Source organism: Dipodomys ordii, unplaced genomic scaffold, assembly GCF_000151885.1.
Source record: "Dipodomys ordii isolate 6190 unplaced genomic scaffold, Dord_2.0 Scaffold11, whole genome shotgun sequence".
Taxonomy (NCBI): Eukaryota; Metazoa; Chordata; class Mammalia; order Rodentia; family Heteromyidae; genus Dipodomys; species Dipodomys ordii.
Genome location: NW_012267227.1, coordinates 15628542 through 15649093, shown reverse-complemented (window position 1 = coordinate 15649093; position 20552 = coordinate 15628542). Strand labels below are relative to the sequence as shown.

The 20552-nt window shown below is 45.2% G+C and overlaps 1 protein-coding gene across 11 annotated transcripts in view; it reads right to left on the bottom strand.

The window, feature by feature from the left end:
* Positions 1–17341, bottom strand: part of Ppip5k1 (diphosphoinositol pentakisphosphate kinase 1) — a 37608-nt gene extending 20267 nt beyond the window's left edge. For 3 of the 11 annotated variants that reach the window (XM_013010181.1, XM_013010185.1, XM_013010187.1), the window contains exons 1-26: positions 17251–17341; positions 16815–16989; positions 15940–16135; positions 15282–15372; positions 14981–15066; positions 14519–14673; positions 13993–14094; positions 12410–12571; positions 12197–12318; positions 10362–10463; positions 9771–9857; positions 9550–9625; positions 9305–9414; positions 9139–9221; positions 8419–8550; positions 8096–8217; positions 7636–7818; positions 6419–6560; positions 5747–5970; positions 5289–5416; positions 4976–5090; positions 4693–4800; positions 3500–3616; positions 3195–3359; positions 1313–1462; positions 547–637 (exon numbers count right to left, since the gene is read on the bottom strand). In XM_013010181.1, coding sequence (XP_012865635.1) covers positions 547–637; positions 1313–1462; positions 3195–3359; positions 3500–3616; positions 4693–4800; positions 4976–5090; positions 5289–5416; positions 5747–5970; positions 6419–6560; positions 7636–7818; positions 8096–8217; positions 8419–8550; positions 9139–9221; positions 9305–9414; positions 9550–9625; positions 9771–9857; positions 10362–10463; positions 12197–12318; positions 12410–12571; positions 13993–14094; positions 14519–14673; positions 14981–15066; positions 15282–15372; positions 15940–16135; positions 16815–16961 — 3196 coding nt within the window. In that variant the 5' untranslated portion in view covers positions 16962–16989; positions 17251–17341. Of the gene's footprint in view, positions 1–546; positions 638–1312; positions 1463–1796; positions 1844–3194; positions 3360–3499; positions 3617–4692; positions 4801–4975; positions 5091–5288; positions 5417–5746; positions 5971–6418; positions 6561–7635; positions 7819–8095; positions 8218–8418; positions 8551–9138; positions 9222–9304; positions 9415–9549; positions 9626–9770; positions 9858–10361; positions 10464–12196; positions 12319–12409; positions 12613–13992; positions 14186–14518; positions 14674–14980; positions 15067–15281; positions 15373–15939; positions 16136–16814; positions 17076–17250 lie in introns of those variants that run through there. The other 8 variants (XM_013010186.1, XM_013010188.1, XM_013010190.1 and 5 more) reach the window with 6 other exon arrangements.
* Positions 17342–20552: the final 3211 nt, after the last annotated feature.

The window sequence follows — 20552 nt, the reverse complement described above, 5'->3', positions numbered from 1 at the left end:
CCACTACACCAGTCTCAGATTTGTCCCTCAATCTTTCGGAAGGAAAGGAAAAAAGTTACAGGATTAGGACAGGATGGAGGAGAGGTCATGGAGGTAGGAGGGGCCAGAGCAGGACGTGAAAAACAAAGGTTTTATAGGAAGACAAATTCTCCATACGAGGAATATGACAATTATGGGGTCACAAGTACCTCTATTTATAGCTCTGTCACTGTTAACTCTGAGGGTTCAGAGTCTTCATGGGCCCTTAAGGTCTTGGCTAGAGGGACAGATAAGGAATGAGAGGGAAAGCCAGAAAAATCCCCCTCATTCAGGGATATGGGGCTTGGTGGAGAAAACAAAAGATAACACCTTCCTGGGACATAGACAACCATCTGAGATCCATGTTCACATCTAACTATTGCTTCTCCCACTTTATCCTCCCTGCCCCACCAGACAACTCCACTGACTAGATTGTCCCAATTCCCATGACAAAGGTTTCCTACAGTAGAAAATAAACAGACAGACAACCCTTTCCAACAACAGGTGTGAGATGCTGGAAAACCGTACCTAGGCCACTCTGTTTTATCTCTGTTGGTGGCCGTGAAGAAGAAAAGAGCCGGTAGCCACCAGGTCTTGAGGATGAAGTCTCAGAAAGCACCTGCAGAAAAAGGACTCCATATTATCATTTAGCCACCTCATCCCAGAAGTATAAAACCAAGGTCCTGCATTCTTGCCCCTATAAAGCCAAGCAATGTCAGAAAGTTTGGAAGAACCACAGGCTTTGTATGGGGGAAGAGAACGAAAAGGAAACGGAGTGTATTTGCAGAGGGAACTGTTCAGGGAATCCTTCCTTGCTAGATGCTACTTCTGTTTCTGAGAAACAGCCCTCCTACTCCAATCTGAGCAGTCATTACTTGATTATTCCTAATTCTCAGATTCCCTATGCTTATCTGTCCTACCCTAAGACACGGAAAAAAACAATCTAAAGGGCTCAGTCACAAATAAATCTTGCTACTCTCTCTTCTTTCCATGGGGCATCTGTGATTACTGAGTATACTGTGTCTTTTAGTTAAACCAAGAAGCTTTTACTCCACCCGCCCCTTCCCCCCACACCCCCAACTCCCTGCCATCCAACTGTGACAACTCCTGGACACTCCTGATTTTGCCAAATGCCCACGAGGGCAATCACACAACCCCCAACACACACACACACACACACACACACACACACACACACACACAGCCCATATAGCTAGTGCTCTAGATCTCTAGATCTGAAAAGGCAGAGGCAGAGGCAGGATCCCCCAAAAGAAGGTGAGGCAGGGAGGGACACCTGTGTGCAGGATGCCAGGTGAGTGGTGGACACAGCCCGGGGCTGTAGGCCGATGGCTGGGGAAGGCCGGGGGAGGTCTCCTGACCTCCGGCGGCGCCGTCCCCTCAGGGGGATCAGGTCCAGGTTCCCCGTGCACTGCATGTTCATAACCTGCAATTAGACCGGGTGGAAAGCCGGTCAAGGCCCCTTTAACTCCCAGGCTCCCAAAGCCCCAGTGCCCATCGGGCAGAGCTAATTAGAGAGCTGGAGAGGGTGACCAGCTAGGGCACAGCTTCTATGAAGGTCACAAGCTTTGTACATAATCTAAAACAGTTCAAAAATATGAGATGAAAAGAGGAGGGAGAAGATGTCATTGAAAGGATAAGATAGTCCAATGCCTAAAGAGCCAGGAGAGGAAATATTAATATTACAATTAATATTATAAGGCTGTGTGACCAAGGAGAGAGAGAGAGAGATTTTCTTACAAGGCTGAGGAACATATCCTGGGCAGCCATCATCCTGGTTGAGCCAGGGTCTAAGCAACTTGAGTCACTGAAAGGAAGGAATATGATTACAATAGGAAGCTTCCTGAAAGAAGTCAATCTCATCAAGTCTGAGAGAAGATGCAGAAAGCTCTCTTTTGCCTATGTCTCCTGCATTTAAACCAAAGGAAAAAGGGTATCAGCACAAGGGTGTAAGAAGACTGTGTGAATGGGGAGAGGCAGATTGTTGATGGAAGATAAGGTGTTATTCAGGCCACTTGATCTATTTCCCTTGAGTCTGTGGAGTATGCAGAACGCTAGGGTTACCCAGTTACATCAACACCTCTACAGAAAACAGTGCCTATACCAACTAAAGAAACTATGCACATTTATCATATCACCTTCAAACTATCAGAAAAGTAAAAGATGAGTCCAGAAAGGAGACTGCCAGTTTGTCTTCTTAGCTTCCTCTAAAATCCAATCTGTAAATTTCTGGCTGAAATCTATAAAAGCTCATTACAGAGTCTTCTGAGATATCCCTAAAATGGAAAAACCCAGCTATAAGACAGAGAATTGTCACAGAGCCAGGTGAACAGTCATGGCTTCACAGCAGCATCCAACTCACAAAGTCAGAGTCTCCGAGACACAGCAGCAAAAAGGGTATCTCTGGGCCAAAGAAGGAAACAGGGAAGAGACCAGGACGAAAACCTCAGAATAGTTAGGTTGATGTAATGGGAGATCAATGACAGTTCCTGAAAGTTAGAACCAGAACTAGAAATGAATCCAAGAATAGCAGAACACAGGCCCCAGCAGTAAGCCTCTTCGTTAGGAGAAAAGGACAGAGAGACCTCTAGACTGATCCCTTTCTGGAACAATAGTAGCCATAGCCCTAAAAGGGTTAAAATGTCAGGTATTTGCTTATATTTGAGCTATTTTTACCCAAGGCCACAAAAAGAGAAAGACCAGTCTTTAAAATCAATTATATTGTTACTATAGTTAGTTAATGAGTGTCTGTAAAATGGTCACCACTCATATTTTATGGAGGAAAAAAAAAATGTGAGGCTTAAAGAAGTTACCTAGGCAAGGTCACACAGCTCCTAGGAGCCAGACTGATAAGTTAACACAGAATTCATGCTCTTTTACCATATATCCTTCTGAAGAGCTGCCTTTTCAAATCCATCTGGAGGTTGCCTCGCTCATCCCTTAAAACCTTTCTCTCTCAGACACCTTTACTGCCAAGTCTTTAGTATCAGAAGATTCAACTAGCTTTAAGAAGTTCTACTGAGAGGCCAGTTGTGAAAGAGAGAATAAGTAACACGTATCAGTCAGGGGCAGAGGAGACTCCAAGGGAGTTAGGGAATACATGGATATTGCTATGAGTACTCCCATCCATTTATGTCTTCCCAAGCCCCTCTCCTTACCTCCATGGACCCAGCTTTCCGGTTACGAATGAGGGGTGATCTCCTCGGGAGGCCCGGGCCCTCAGAAGGCTGTGGTGAAGTCTGCAATGCTCGGTCTGGCTCATCTGATGCCTTCCCTGGGCACAGGTTCTCCATGCTGCCTTGATCTGTTTTTATCTCCTCATTCTGTTCAGTTATAGGCAGAAAGGAGAGGCGTGAATGATTTCCAGCCTCCTAATACCAAACTCCCTAACCTTTTTCCAATCAATTTCCTCTCACTTGATTTGTAGATGCCTTTAGTCCCCAATCCCAGCCCTTGGACCTACCTCAGAAGAGGCTGGACGGAATCCACAGCCGGCTGGGGCAGTGCCTTCTTCTTCAACGCCTTTCACTCCAGGGCTGAAATGCAGCTCCACATGGAACCGCTCCTCTGATAAGGGATCCTAAGGGGTATCACCAGATGGAGGGGCAGTTGGGAGAAGCTGGATGTAGTGGTAGAACAGGCAGAGGCAACAGAGAGGAACTCCAGAGGATACATCCTCCCAGAGGGTCTTACCCCAGCTGGGGCTGATCTGTTATAGGATCCTCGTTCCTTTGTTTCTCACTATGCATAATTCATCACTCCACTTGACTTTCAAATTTTGGAGGTCTATAAACCGTCCCACCCACCTCTTATAATTCAGCTTTGCTCTGGTACAAATACATACAGCAGCACTCTGTGAAGACATCTTTGTGGAGCCAAGTGCATAGGAAACATATTTGAGGGAGAAAAGACTCCCAACATCATCCCAAATTCTGTCTCCCCCTCACATCAGAGCTGTGTTCTAGCTTATCTCTCTGGCTCAACATCACTCCAAAACATATTTTTCTATTCCAAAAAGAACCTTCTGGATGTTGTGCTGTGTTGAAGTGCTCCATCAAGCTAGACTCTACAAACTTTAAGGGTAAGAAAGTTCTCCTCTCTCTCTTTCTTTGGTCATAGGGCTTGAACTCAGGGCCTGGGTGCTGTCCCTGAGCTTTTTTTGTTCAAGGCTAGCATTCTACTACTTTGAGTCACAGTTCCACTTCAACTTTTTTTTTTTTTTTTGTAGTTAATTGGAGATAAGGTCTCACAGACTTCCCTGCCCCAGGCTGGCTTCAAACCACGATCTTCAGTTCTCAGCCTCCTGAGTAGCTAGGATTACAAATGTGAGCCACCAAGAACCCTCCCCCACCGCGTCTCTCTTTTGGCGGTTGTGGGGCTTGAACTCTGAGCCTGGGTGCTGTCCTTCAGCTTTTCAGCTCAAGGCTAGCGTTCTACCACTTGAGCCACAGCGCCACTGTTTTCTGGTGGTTTATTGGAGATGAGTCTCCCGGACTTTCCTGCCTGGGCTGGCTTTGAACTGTGATCCTCAGATCTCAGCCCCCCTGAATAGTTAGGATTACAGGTATAAGCCACCAGTGCCAGGCCTCTCTCTTTTTCTTTAATGGAGGTAGAAAGAAGGGGACCTCTCCTCATCCCGCCCTTTTTGCTCCTCACCCTTGTGTTGTCCTCATAAAGCATGATAACAATCTGGGTCATGTAGTTGAGCTCTGAGATGGCACTAAGATAAGCCAAAGCTCGCTGCCATTGTGCATCCTGGGTTTCCTACCAAACACAAAAAGAGGTAAGCCAAACGGCCAAAGACAGTCAGGGGATGGGCAGGGAGCTAAGGAGAAAAAAAAGAAAACTTGCAGAAACACAGAAGTTGGGGGTGGAGGCGGGTAAAAGAATGCTAAGAAAAGATGTTCATGGGCTCAGAGGAAAGAAGGAGCATCCTTACATCAAGAAGTCCCCCATAACGGAAGACACTGAGGAGGGAGTGGACGTGACTCTCACTGGTGAAATAGAGACGTGTTCGAACGTGGCGGCCTGGGGAGAGCACTCCTCTGGAGTACCTGAGGTAACAGTGAAATGACAGAGTCAAATAACCCTTTTCCCACCCTTCTGCAAACTCCCTCCTCCCACAAAAAAAGACTCTCCTCTTCATCCCAAGATCCCCCGCCTTCTTGGTGCCCCAGGCTGTCCCAGCCTTGATTTCCCAGTTTCCAACATGCCCCTCCCTCCATCCAGCACCCCTCCCAGCCCTCCCTCACAGGGGATGCAGCTTGTTGACAGACTCATCCTCGTGAGTTCTCTGCAGGTCAAGTAGTATCTTCCGCAACAGTGGAAGACAGAAGCCCACAGCAATTTCCAGTTTCTCCTCCCGACTGATCCCGTACTCCTAAGGGGCCGTAGGCCAAGAATAAGTAACTCAATGAGTCTTGTTTTTCTTTTTCTTTCTATTCCCAGCCCCACCAAAATCATGCCCATCTTCACCTCAGGTCTAGGGCTTCTTTCCTACCGATTACATTCCTCCTTTCCACATGTCTAGGCAATTTGCCTCAAGTACTTAATCCAAAGCCAGAGTGGATTCTGAGAATTCTAGCAACGTAATTAATTGCCTCTCTAAATTTCCTTTCTCTGTTCTCCAAACACCTCTCCTTTCCATCTTCCCTCTCGATTCTTTCCCCAATACCCTTATCCCTAAGTAGATGCCCCATGTGAGACACACCTGGGGAATGACTACATCAGCAAGTGCTTTAGACAGACGGAGCAACTCTGCTGTGCCTTGAAGTCCCAGACTTGCATTGTGCTGCACATCATACTTGACACAGTCATAGATATCGGGGATCTTGCTGATATCATAGCGCCCACTCTTCTGTCGAAAGTCACGCTCCAGCTTGCTCCAACGTTGTAGCATTAATTCTAGTGTCTCGCTGTGGTAAAGTTGTAAGTCTGGGAGGAAAATGGGCAGTCAGATAAAGGCAAAGATTTGACCTCCAACAACAGACCCTGGGAACTCTGGAGAAGAACCAGGGGGACAGGGATGCCTTATTTCAGACATTTAGGAAAGCACCCAGGAGTGCATAAGAAATGCATCAAGCCAGGCACTGGTGGCTCACGCCTGTAATCCTAGCTACTCAGGAGGCTGAGATCTGAGGATCGCGGTTCAAAGCCAGCCCGGGCAGGAGAGACAGTGAGACTCCTATCTCCAATAAACCACCAGAAAACCGGAAGTGGCGCTGTAGCTCAAGTGGTAGAGCACTCGCCTTGAGCTGAAGAGCTGAGGGACAGTGCCCAGGCCCAGAGTTCAAGCCCCACGACCGACAAAAAAATAAATAAATAAAAAGAAATGCATCAATACCTGAGACCTTACGGGGAAGACAGTAGTGCTCAGACCCACCTACAGACTTGGGATCCTGCATCCGTTCCCGGATCTGGTGGGTGAGGTTTTCAATCAGGGAAAATACCTGATCACAGACCTTCACAGGATTCTGGATGATGCTCATGGAGTTGAGCAGGGAAGTGCTTCCAGTGGGAGCCAGCTGTGGGGAAGAGAGAGAAGAAAATAGACACTGATCCAATTGCCCAGATGCCTGTGAGCTTATTATAGGTCTATTTTTTTGGCTCACTTCAATGAATATTCTTAGGCTAATGGACATACTAGTTCTGGGACCTTCTATACATTTGTGTGCTAGCACATAGTCATCTAAGAGGGTCTGATCTAAAAGCCTTGGGGTGCAGAAAAAATAAAACATACCTAAGTTCATCTCTTGGAGATGCTAGACATGAAAATACTCTAGATTAAACCAAAAAAAAATCTCTAGAATATTTTGATGAATAAATATTACAAATAATATTACCCTGCCTAGACCTAGAATAGAAGGTCAGGGGGAAAACATAGCAAATGCAGGTAATGAGCTCAGCTACTAGTTCATTTAGGAACCTATCAGAAATAGTTAGACAACAATATGAATGTATATAATGCCACCAAACTGTGTATTTAAAAAAAAATGGCTTAGAGGCTGGGAATGTGGCTTAGTAGTACAGTGCTTGCATAGCATGCATGACACCCTGGGTTCGATTCCTCAGTACCGAGTAAACAGAAAAAGCCAAAGACGGAAGTGGTCTGTGGCTCAAGTGATAAGAGTGCTAGCCTTGAGCAAAAGAAGCTCTAGGACAGAGTCCAGACCATGGATTCAAGCCCCAGGACTGGCAAAAAAAAAAAGGCTTAAGTGAGCCAGGCATAGTGGTTTAGTCTTATGACAGTTTGTGTCAGATTTGGCTGCCAAATTAAACTTGATGACAAACTTACACAAATGTCTTTTCAATTTTTAAAAGTGCAGATAAGAGAATTATGGATGTATACTTATCTGAAAGAGTTGTTGCAAGGATTGAGGTCATATATAGTGTATATATAATATATAGTTATATTTTTATATATAACACATAGTGAATATATATTATGTATAGTGTGTATATACTGCATATATCATATATATATCCCCTAAAATAGTCCCTGGCATGTAATATGTACTGCTATATTGACTGCTATTATTTAGAACCTTAGGAATTTGGGATCCAGGGTATCTGGGGGCAGAGAGATAAGAAGAACCTGACCTGATCATAGTCCTCGGGGCCAAAGGGTGCATCCTGCTGCAAAATGTGGTGCAGCCGAGCCTTCACCCGGTGCTGGCAGCTGCTCAAGGAGTCACTGTCACTGTCCAGGAGCCCATTCATGTTGGCACTCTTCACCATTTGTACTAAAATGGGTGTCAGTTCTCCTTCTAGAGCCAAGAGGCCCTGGAGGGGAAGCATAAAGTCCTTTAGTTTCTCTTCCTGGATAGCAGTTGTCTTAGGCTTAGGTGGTCCCAGAGATCAAACAGGAGCTGGCTTGAAGAGCTGGGGTACAGGTGAAGGGGCCATCTCCCACCAGTTATTCTCAAGTCCTTCTTGGTAGTATGGAAGCAAGCTTTGAGTTGACAGATCAACATCTTGACATTTCCCCTCTAGCGCTCCAAACTCTGTTTTTCTACCTAATGGCAGGTGGGACTGCTGTAAGAAGAACGGTAGGGTGTACCTTGGCAAAGGCAGCTGCAGTCATCTGGACACGGCCTTCATCAGAGGCATAGATCTTGAGGTCATGGCGGAAAGTGCTATGGAGACGAAGTAGCCCACAACCAGGAAATCCAGCATAGTCACCTGGGGGCGGGGGCAGAGGAGAGGATCAGGACTGAATCCACATCAAAGAATATTAATTTTCCCCTCTGTCTCTTTTTTTATTATTCTCTCATTATTATTTTTATTATTATTTGATATTATTATATTATTATTATTCTCTCATGAATCTTATCTTAGCCCTTCTAGGTATTCATACCACCACCACCACCACTGAACACTCACCCTGGCCTCCAGGGTACATGCAGCGAAAAGCTCGCCCCAGCTCCTCAGCCTGAACACGGCCAGCGGGTGTCAGTTCTCCACCCCACTTCAGAACCAGCAATAGAGATGGTGACAGAGTCTCCTGCTGGACATCTGAGGAAAGAAGGGGCAGTAGGCAGGCTCAGATCTAAGCAATATGATGAAAATATCACAACATTAGGTTTTCTGCCAGGCACTGGTGGCTCATGCCTATAATCCTAGCTACTCGGGAAGCTGAGATCTGAGGACTGCAGTTTGAAGCCAATCCAGGTAGGAAAGTCTGTGAAACTTTTATTTTCAATGAACCACTGAAAACCAGAGTGGAGGTGTGGCTCAGGTGATAGAGTGCTAGCCTTGAGCAAAAGAGCTCAGGCACAGAGCCCAAGCCTTGAGTTCAAGCCCCACGACTAATACAAATAAAAATAAAAAAAAATAAAAAAAGATGAGAAAGTGGCTTAGTGGTAGAGTGCTTGCCTTGCATGCATGAAGCCCTGGGTTCGATTCCTCAGTACCACACATAAACAGAAAAAGCTGGAAGTGGCGCTGTGGCTCAAGTGGTAGAGCACTAGCCTTGAGTACAGAGATGTTCAGGGACAGTGCCTAGGCCCTGAGTTCAAGCCCCAGGACTGGCAAAAAAAAAAAAAAAGTAACTTTTGAGATAAGGGCCACCCATAGATTCAAGAATCAGAGACAAGCTCTTACCTTGCCTGTCATTAGAAGCTTTTACTCCATGAGGGTAATAAGTCAACTGCACCTTCCTGTTGATACCTGAGAAGTGACCATACCTGTAGGACAAAGCCGCAGTTTACTTCCTGTCCCAGAACCCCATTCTCACTAATGAATCCCTTTTGCTGACCCCTTTTCTCACATTTCCAACACGGACTTCAGCTGCTCTAACTTCCCAGTCTTTTCCTCGATCTCACCACTTGGTTCTTTCTCCAGTTCAGCAAGCAGCAGCCTTGTAATGTCCAGCACTTCCTACAGGTTATAAAAGGATATGTATGCAGGAGATGAGGTCCTGGCTAGCTATCCTTCCACCTGCCCCTCCCCTCTCTCAGATCCCACTCCTCTCTTTTCTAGCCCTAGTACACCTGACCCAATTCACCACCTTACCTGGAGTTGCTCAGGTCGCTTGAGTTTTAATTTCCCTGTTTTATATCCACCATGTTTCTCAAACAGAGTAAAAAACCTGAAGAAGTAAGGAATGAGATAGTCAGCGCTTCTGAAAGCTGTTTTCCATGCACTCTTCCTCAAGTTCAAGCCCCACAACCAACAACAACAACAACAAAGTGGAAAAAAATCCTTATTCGTCTAAATTAGGATATTCTTCCTACCTTGGGTGTGTCACCTCCATCTTCATCTTCTGTTTGGGGGTACGATCCCCATGACGGATAATTGCAATGACACAACGAAGTTCCATCCTAAGATCAGGAATCTTTTCAGAGCCTTTCTTCTACCCCAAACCTTATCCATGACCCATCACCACCTCCTACTTGACATGTCAAAGAACAGCGATCTGAGATTAGGAACTGAAGTTGCATTTAAGGGGACCATCTAGGAGAGGCCCAGGTTTTACTAGTTAGATAGCAGAGAGTCAGGAAGCAACCACTGGTCTGACTTAAGAAACCCCGCATCTGGGCTGGGAAGGTGGCTCAGTGGTAGAGCGCTTGCCTCGCATGCATGAGGCCCTGAGTTCAATTCCTCAGCACCACATAAGCAGAAAAAGCTGGAAGTGGCACTGTGGCTCAAGTGGTAGAGTGCTAGCCTTGAGCTGAAGAGCTCAGGGACAGCACCCAGGCCCGGAGTTCAGACCCCACAACTGGCAAAAAAAATAAAAAAGAAATAAAAAAAAATAAATAAAATAAAAAAGAAATAGAAACCCTGCATCTTACACAGATCACTCCAGGGATTTTGCTTTTGCTTACATAGTGCCTGATGTGGTAGGAACAATGGGAATGTCCTCAGCCTCTGTGGGGATGGACCACGGGATCTGGAACTGTGGGGCAAGTTCCCGCATAATGGTATTTCTAGAAGAATCATGAAGATTTATTTTTTATTTATTTATTTTTTTGTCGGTCGTGGGGCTTGAACTCTGGGCCTGGGCGCTGTCCTTCAGCTCTTCAGCTCAAGGCGAGCGCTCTACCACTTGAGCTACAGCGCCACTTCCGGTTTTCTGGTGGTTTATTGGAGATAGGAGTCTCACGGTCTCTCCTGCCCGGGCTGGCTTTGAACCGCGATCCTCAGATCTCAGCCTCCTGAGTAGCTAGGATTACAGGCGTGAGCCACCAGCGCCCGGCTGAAGATTTATATGAAAATAAATAAACCAGAACTACACATGTGAGTCAAGCTCACACTATGTAATGGGGCACACACCTGTAATCTTTTAACTATGTGGGAAGCTAACATTTTGAGGCTCCACAGTTTGAGTCCAACCCAGGCAGAAAAGTTTATTCAACTCCATCTCCACTGTTAGAGGTACGGGCTCTGACAAGCATGAGGCCCTGAATTCAAACTCCAGTACCACCACCAAAAACACAACAACAACAAAACATGCTGAAAACATTAATATGAAGTTCAAAAACATGTAACCACATACCCATTCATATATGGTAGATACATAAGTAAATGCATGGGTGTGATAAATACCAAATTAAGGGTTATAGTTCTTTCTGGGTGGAGAAGAGAGAATGCATATAACCAGAGTTTTCTACTATATTCTCTTTTTTTTTGTGGCACTAGTGTTTGAATTCAGGGACTTGGTGCCCAGACCTATAATCTAAATAGAGTATTTATTTGATTTCCATTTACTTTATTTATTCATTTATTTTTGTTTGTTATGGGGCTTGAACTCTAGGCCCAAGCACTGTACCTGAGCTCTTCAGCCACGGAACCACTTCCATACATACGTACACATACATATACATACATACACATACATATACATACATACATATACATATATATATATATATATAATTTATTATTTTTTTTGTCAGTCATGGGGCTTGAAATCTGGGCCTGGGTGCTATCCCTCAGCTCTTCAGCTAGTGCTCTACCAACTGAGCCACAGAACGACTTCTGGTTTTTTGAGTGGTTTATTGGAAGTAAGAGTCTCACAGTTTTTCCTGCCCGGGCTGGCTTTGAACCGTGATCCTCAGATGTCAGCCTCCTGAGTAGCTAGGATTACAGGTGTGAGCCACCGGTGCCCAGCTACATGATGAGTTTTTAAAGTCAACTTTGGAACAAAATCATAGTATGATCACATTTAGTAAAAATAAATACAGTTTATTTATACATGGCAGAAAAGGACAATATGTTATGTTTAAAACTATCCTCATCTCTGAGGAACGCAGTGTTGGAAAGACAAAAGGTCTAAGGAGACTCTTTCCCTTTTTCCTTTTTAAATCATTTTTCCAATATTTAAAATAAAGAGAAAACAGCCGGGCGCTGGTGACTCACACCTGTAATGCCAGCTACTCAGGAGGCTGAGATCTGAAGATTAGGGTTCAAAGGCAGTCTGGGCAGAAAAGTCCCTGTGAAACTCTTATTTCCAATAAACTACTCAGAAAAACTAGAAGTGGCATTGTTGCTCAAGTGGTTGAGTACTACTAACCTTGAGCACAAAGAGGCCCAAGGACAGCACCCAGGCCTGAGTTCAAGCCCCAGAACCAGCAAAAAAAAAAAAGAAAAGAAAGAAAGCTTTCTAACCCTTTTCTCTCAGCCCTCCCTCCCTCCCCTGTCCAGACCCTCTGTTTCTTACCCCAGAATCTTGGCACAGTCATCATAGTATTTCATAGAGTTCTTGACAAAACTGAAGCCATTGACATCACACACAAAGGAGTGACCATTGGCCCGAAGAAGGTCAAATCCACAAACTGTTTGCTGTAGGGGAGGAAAGAAAATATGGAAATAGCATCATTCTTGGCTCCATTCTCTCGCGCTCATTCCATGGTACCCCGGCACCCTCACCTACCTTAAAAGCTACGCAGACCTTCCTTGCCACCAGCTTTTCCATGGCAGTCAGCATGACTGGATAGCGAACCTCTTTTCCTTCACTGTCTCGTTCAACCTTCCCATCCAAAGCTGGAGATTTTCTAGCTTCAGCATGGGCATAATCTGGCCCCACTGTATATACCTGCAGGTACATAGCATCACTGAGTATGCCCACAGCTCACCCTGTATATGAGAAGACAATATGAGCACTATGTCTGTAGACTAGATTCAGAGTAAAACCCAAACCAATCCAAACCAACAAACTTTGAGTATTAAGAGTAAGGAGCATGACATTTTTGTTCCTGAGCCCTACTGCGGTGTCATTATGAAGGCTTTACTCTGGGACTCTGGAGCTACTAGTCTTCATTATAAAAGAGTTTGCTGCCAGATGCCAGTGGCTTACTTCGGTAATCCTATTCAAGAGGCTGAGGTCTAAGGATTGAGGTTCAAAGCTAGCTCAGGCAGGAAAGTCTAAGCGACTTTTATGTTCAATTAACTACAAAAAGCTGGAAGTGAGGGGCTGGGAAGGTGGCTCAGTGGTAGAGTGCTTGCCTTGCATGCCTGAGGCCCTGGGTTCGATTCCTCAGCACCACATAAGCAAAAAGAAAAAAGCCGGAAGTGGCACTGTGGCTCAAGTAGTAGAGTGCTAGCCTTGAGCTGAAGAGCTGAGGGACAGTGCTCAGGCCCAGAGTTCAGGCCCCATGACCGGACCCAAAAAAAAAAGCTGGAAGTGAAACTGTGACTCAAGGGGTAGAATGCTAGCCTTGAGTATAAAGTCTCAGGAACAGTGCCCAAGCATTGAGTTCAAGCCCCAAGAATAGCACCAAAAAAAAAAAGGTTTGTCAATATTCTATCATTCATTCCCCATTTACTTTGTCCTTGCTCTAATGGTGAAAATGAGTCTTAAGGTTTCATTTGTTATCTTCCTATGAAAGCCAATTGTAAACTGGGTGCTGGTCTGAAATCCTAGCTAATCAGGAGGCTTAAATCTGAGGATCAATTTGAAACAACTGAGGCAGGAAAGCCTGTGAGACACTTATCTCCAGTTAACCTTCAAAAAGCCAAAAGTGAACTGGGCACCAGTGGCTCACGCCTATAATCCTAGCTATACAGGAGGCTGAGATCTGAGAATTGCAGTTCAAAGCCAGCCTGGGCAGGAAAGTCCCTTTGAGATTCCTCAACTAACCACTCAAAAAGAAAACTCAAAGTGGTGCTGGTTCAAGTGGTAGAGTGCTAGCTTTGAGCATGGAATTTCAGGGACAACAGCCAGGCCCTGAGTTCAAGCCCCAACACTGACCCCCCACCAAAAAAAAAAAAAAAGCCAAAATTGGAGCTGTGGCTCAGGTGGTAGAATGCTAAGCCATGAGCAAAAAAGTTAAGGGGCTGCACCCAGGCTCTGAATTCAAGTACCAGCATTGGCATCCATGCACACAAAAAGCCAATTGTAGGTATACTTTATTGTCTAGGACTCATTCCCCTCCCCATACACTTCCACCGGCTTCCCAAGCACCCCATTCCCACCCAGACATTAACGATGTCTTAAATCCCTGTATCCACCATAACCTTGACATCTGTTCCATCTGTCGGCATAAACTCCTCATAGATGTATGACCCTGTCTTTCGGACACTGCTCTCAGGAGAGTAAACACTGCTCCGGCTGCCAATCTTCAGGAAGAAAAGAAAGAAAGAAAATGAAAAAAAAAGGAAAACAATTGCCTCAACCCCAAGATTTGTTCCTAAATCTCCCAGCTCCTCTCCCAACAATATCATTCTTTCGCCGGGCGCTGGTGGCTCACACCTGTAATCCTAGCTATTCAGGAGGCTGAGATCTGAGGATCACAGTTCAGAGCCAGCCCGGGCAGGAAAGACCCTGAGACTCTTATCTCCAATAAACCACCAGAAAGTGGCAGTGTGGCTCAAGTGGTAGAGCACTAGCCTTGAGCTTAAGAGCTGAGGGACAGCACCCAGACCCAGAATTCAAGCCCCACGACCAACAACAACAAAAAACAAAAGCAAAAACAAAAAAATATATATCATTCTTTCCCTTCTACCATTCTAACTCCCCAGATGCACAAACTGTCTCCCACACCTTACGGAAGAGACGCTGGCTTCCTCCTCCAGCTGAGCTGGGGTAGTAGATGTAAACGTTGTGGTCCTCGGCACTCACAGGCTTCTCCACAAAGGGCTTAGGAAACACAGCTCCATTGACCTCTACTTGGTCTTCACCTTCTATCAGGTTGCACTCTGAGAGGGGTTAAGGTTGTAACAGACTTCCAACTCTCACTTCCCCATCCCTATAATCCTCAAATTTTTATGACCATCTCTATCTAAATAAAAGATGCAGTAATATTTGCATATGGCATATAGAGATAATAATAGCTATATAACAGGTCAAAGGTTCTGTCTAAAGATTGTGGCTCTCACCCTATCCATAATCCAATACTCAGAGCCCCACAGTTAGGTGGCATGTCGGAGATGTCTAGAGGGTGGTCACAGAGTTCAGTCATTGGAAAGCAAAACAGGGAAGGACTAGGCAAGGTCAGGTACTCACCCTCGGGTCGGGCAGGGTCACGGTTGAGTACAGCATAGCGAGGCAGATCAATACCCTCCTCTTTCAGGATCCGGTATACCTCCCTCCTGTCCCACACAAATAAATAAACTGGGAGGGGGTGGAAGAACTAGGGAGAGAAGCTAAGGATTTAATTCATACAGGGATTAGCAGGCTCCGGGCCTCAGAACTCAACAGGGTACAAAAATTAAGCGTGTTTGTTTAACCCAACCCTGCCCAGAATGTATTCCCTAAATGGGCATAATCTCAGAGTCACCCACCCCTGGCCCACAGGAAGCTATACCTATCTTGGATGTAATATTGCATGGCCAGATCATTGATAAGAAAGGGATTTCGAAGCTTAGAGTAAGCCACAGCTTTGTCCAGAGGAAAACCTGGGATGAAGAAATGAAACAGAATGTCAAAGAGACAGGGTGAGAAAACAAGAGAGACACATTAAAACTGGTAGCTGCCACTGAGCTCTACCCAATCCAATCCATCATTAATCCTCCGCCCATTCCCAAGTCTAAGATATTCATGGGGGAGGGGGAGAAGGAGGCAGGGAGGTGTGGAAAAACATTCATTATATTGAGGGTCCTCCAGGAACCAAATGCTGTCAAAAATCTTTAGAGTTACCTTGAAGATAGAATATGGTCCTTAAAATATTCAATCTGGGGAAAACAAACTTCCTTTGTAGTATTCTCTAGTGTGCTGGAAGAGCTGATGGCCTGCCCGCCCTCCCTCCCTCCTTTCCTTCCTTCCTTTCTTCTTTCCTTTTTTTTTTTTTTTTCTTTTTTCATTGCCAGTCCTGGGGCTTGAACTCAGGGCCTGGGCACTGTTCCTGAGCTTCTTTTGCTCAAGGCTAGTACTCTGCCACTTCGGCCTCCTTTCTAATAAGACCCTGATTCTGAATCCAGCATTTTCAACTACCCTTCTCCCCACTTTCCTTTTCAGACCCTAACCTTTGGAGTGGAAAGAGATGAGGCAGTGGCAGGACGGCCAGTTTTCCACAGGTTCATTGAGGATGACATCTTCTCCCAGGATGATGACAGTCAGGTAGTCAAATCGGCAGAGTCGCTCTAGGATTTGGGTCATTGGTTTGGACTTGGACTTCTTGGTCATGGCACAGATGCCAACAATGATCTGAGGTTCTGGAGGCTACATACAGAAAAATACTATCAGAACTTGAGAACTTCCCCACCTTTATCAGCCTCACCAGAGAACAGTCTCCTCTCTTTAAGGGCACAGGTTCTTTGGCCCTTTGAGGTAAAGGGTACCTCCTAACTTTGGTCTAGGTTGGAGCACAGTTTATGGATTTCTATAAAGGACAGAAGTGTTCCCATGGTGGGAAATGTGTGCTAAAGCAGAACCAGAGAACCAATGATCATAACAGAAGGACGGTAACAGAGCAGGAGTGTCTTTCTCTTTTATTTTCTGCTGGTACCAGGGATTGAACTCAGGACCTCATACTACTTGGTTTATTTCATTCAGGGTTGGCGCTCTACCACCTGAGGCATGCTTCTATATCTGGCATTTTTTCTGGTTAACTGAAGGTAAGCATCTAATGAACTATTCTGGTTCAGCTAGCTTCGAATCTCAATCTTCAGATGGCAGCCTCCAGAGGGGCTAGGATTACAGGTGTGAGCTATAGGCACACTGAGGAACAGGGGTTTCAAAGAGGGGCAATCTATCGGTTTCTAGTGCCTCTTTTCTAATCAGGATAGCGCCTGCTTTATGCATCTGGGAAGAACAGAGAGGTTATCTCCGTTCAGTGAAATCCCAACTCTCTACGACCGGAGTCCCAATGCCAAGTCACCTCCTTCCCCCCTAGTCTTACCACTTCGTCCTCCTCATCCTCAAGGAGCTCGCTGTCACTCTCTTCTGTCCTCATGCCTATTCCATGGGTTCCCAGCCCCTCATCTCCAGCTCCAAGGAAAAAGTGGGCCGTGGTGCTTTCGTCCTCACTGGCCGTCAATGACCACATCCCCGCTGGAATACCCACTCATCCCGCTCTGCAGAGGAAGGTATCCCATCAGCTCAGATCCAAGCCCCTTGGCAGTGGGTGAGGATGGAGTCTAGAGAACTGGAAAAGAAAGAACTACAAAGGAGAACAGGAAGTAAAGAAGGATCATTAAGAAAGGAGGCTATGTATGGGCTATGATTTGAATAGCTCAAGAGCCATTAAAAAAAAAAAAGGCAAGACTCCTTTTTCCTTCCCTCCTTACCCCACCCAACCACGAAATTGGTAAGAGGATCAAGAGATGAAGCCTTACAGTGCTGGCATGTCCCTGGTTCTGCCAGCAGGAAACAATGTAACTCCAGCCAGTGAATGGGAAAGGCAGTTCTTCAAGGAAGGCTATAGTTGATTTCTACCAGAAGAGAAGATTAGAGCAACATATTAAACTTTGGATTCTTTTCACCAAGTTCTTAGCCCACTCTACCTCCCCATAGCAGGGCTAAACTTAAGGACTCAAGAGCAAGATAACTCAGCTGGCTTTGCTCTTAAACTCCATCTTTATTCCTATAAACATTAACTCAAGAAACATCACACTAACAGCAGTTTACAAAAACAGAAGAATAGAGTTTGCTGGGCACTGGTGTCTCAAGCCTGTAATCCTAAGCTATTTAGGAGGCTGAGATCTGATGATCGATTGAGGTTCAAAGCCAGCCTGGGCAGGAATGTCAGTGAGACTTTAACCAATGAACCACCAGAAAACCAGAAGTGGTGCTGTGGCTAGCCTTGAGCTAAAGAGCTCAGGGACAATGCCCAGACCCAGAGTTCAAGCCCCACGACCACCCCACTCCACCCTCCAAAAATATAGAGTTATATGTAGTTGGAAGTGGTGGGATATGCCTGTAATCCCAGCACTTGGGAGGCTGAGGTATAAAGATTGTAAATCCCAGGTAAGTGTAAGCTTTATGATCAGACTCCTAAAATAAAAAAAAAAAGTTACATGTAATGAATGGACAGTTTCCAAGTGCAAGCTGCAGGGATAATTCTGTTTTTATGAGTAAGCAATATTTTTATGATTGTATATATAATTAGCAGAAGTATTGAAATTGGACTGAAAGTAAGACACTGATAGTGCTTAGCTCTGACGAGAAAGAAGAATGGAACTGAAGATTCAAATGATACTTTATAATCTTGCCTATACCATCTATTTCAATGTTGAAAAGAGCTAAAGTGAATACACCAAAGGGTAACATTTGTTAGTAGTGAACTGTAGGAATATGATCATGTCATTATTTTCCAAAAATAAAATTGAGTCACACATCAGAAATTTTCCACGGTCTCTGTAAGTTCTCAGACACTGACGGACAACTCTAATGAAAGCCACAAACATCCCTGCATGAGTAGATTAATTTTTTGGTATCGACTTTTTAGTTTTCCATAATTACCTTCTCTATTTTTATGTCATTCATTACAACTGTGGTTGCAGCTTTAATTTGAAAATTACAATGTTGTGTAGAGCTCAACCTTTCCAGTCTTCATTATCTGCTTACCTGCTGTTTAACTACCATGAGGTTCATTCTTTTTCTTTTTTGATGTCTGTGTGTATGCACAAGCTAGTTTGAATTTATGGCTTCACATTCACTGGGGTGCTTACTCATGGTTGGTGTTCTACCACCTGAGCCACACGTCCAAGTCTGGCTGGTTATTTTGGAAGTAGAATCACTCTGACTTTTCTGCCATGGTGGGCTTCAAACCATAATCCTTTACATCCCAGCCTCCTTGAGTAGCTAAGGTTACAGGTGTAAGCCACCGGTGACTAGCAACACAATATCTTTATTCTTAACATTTCCAGTTGTGTGGTAGTCTCATAAATGCACTACCCCTCCTAATTCATTGGTGTTCCTTTGAACTCTTCTTTAGTAACCTGACCCAATTTCTATGACTTGTGGCATTCCCAAGGTTCCTGTACACTTTAAGGAATTAGAATTTTGTCATACTCTTTACCCTTTCTCTGAAGTAGGGGCTTTCTTTCTTGTTTAAGATTCCTAATCCTTTGTCCTTTCTTCTGCTAAGTCTTCCTTGTTTTTTTCACTGAGCATACAGTCATGTTTTTGAATCTCTTTCACAGTGGTAAGTAATAGAATGGGAAGAAGCAGCATTCACAAGTAGGTACTGAAGAGAGGTGAAGGTCCAAATTCATAGTTAACAAAGCAAAAAATAGAAACCTGACAGAAATAGCCATGAAACAAGCCAGGATTTATTTAGACGTACCTCTGCAAGAAGCTAGGGTTTAATGTGGTGTTCCTGAAACCACTTTCCTGTTTTCTAGCTCCTTCCCCTTCATCTCTTCCCCAAACTTCATTATGTAAGACAATTTTGAACTCTGCATTAGGCTAAAGGGCAATCTTACTATGGCCAAAATCAGTATGAAAAGAAGGAAGGAGGAAGGGATGAAAGAAAGCAAGAAAAAAGGAAGAGAGTAAATAGGTAAGGAAGGCAAGCGGGGAGGGAGAGGCATCCAGGAAGGCAATTTGGGAACATCTATGTTAAATCTAGAGAAAAGTAGAGAGGAGGCTAAACCATGGAACTGTTTTTAACCCTTAGAACTTAGGGCCTTGATGGAGGGTTCATCAGTGGTAAAGGAATACTTACTTTCACTGGGTAGAGGGACTCTTCAGACCACCAATATCTTCCTACTTCCAAAAGTGGATCCCCTCACTTGATTCTTAATGTAATTTTTTTTTGGGGGGGGGTAGGTCATGGGGTTTGAACTCTGGGCCTGAGCTCTGTCCCTCAGCTCTTCAGCTCAAGGCCAGTGCTCTACCACTTGAGCTACAGCACCACTTCCGGTTTTCTAGTGGTTTGTTGGAGATAAGAATCTCACGGACTTTCCTGCCCAGGGCTGGCTTTGAACCTCCATCCTCAGATCTCAGCCTCCTGAGTAGCTAGGATTACAGGCCTGAGCCACAGGAACCAGGCTAATTTTTTTTTTTTAATACTTCATGCACATTGCTTATTCTGACACGGATCATTCTGACAACCACACCGATGCCTGGTTCTCAAGTCTCAAGCCTCCTACATTCCCCAGCATGCTAAGAAGACTCATGGTTGACTCCCTAACCACTCCCCACACTGACTGCAGGTCCCTCCTCCCACCCCACCCCAGCCCCCATCATTGGTCAACTTGTCCAGTGAAGCCAGCTAATATCCTCCCACTCACGATTTCCCTGTATGAAACAGTCCTTCAAACCCTTATGAATCATCAATACTGGTAACTTTTTTGTTTCCCCCCCCCCTCTCCTTTTTCTTTCTTTTTGACAGGGTCTCTGTAAGCGCAGGCTGACCTTGAACTCCAAATCCTCCTTCCTACCTTGGTCTCATCTTTACAGTGAACTCTTGAACGATTCCCACCCCCTCCCTTCCCCAGGACTTGCCCAGAGATCCATCCATTCTTTCCCTCACCGGTGTCTCTCTGGAGCTGAACATCTCCTTCTCCTCCACAAACCACCCTCGAATGGGTGTCCTCGCCCCCCCCACCCCCGCCCTGGGGCACTTCACCCCTTCCCTCCTCTCACAGACACCGCCCCCCCACCCCACCCCCTCCACCCGGACTCTCCCCTG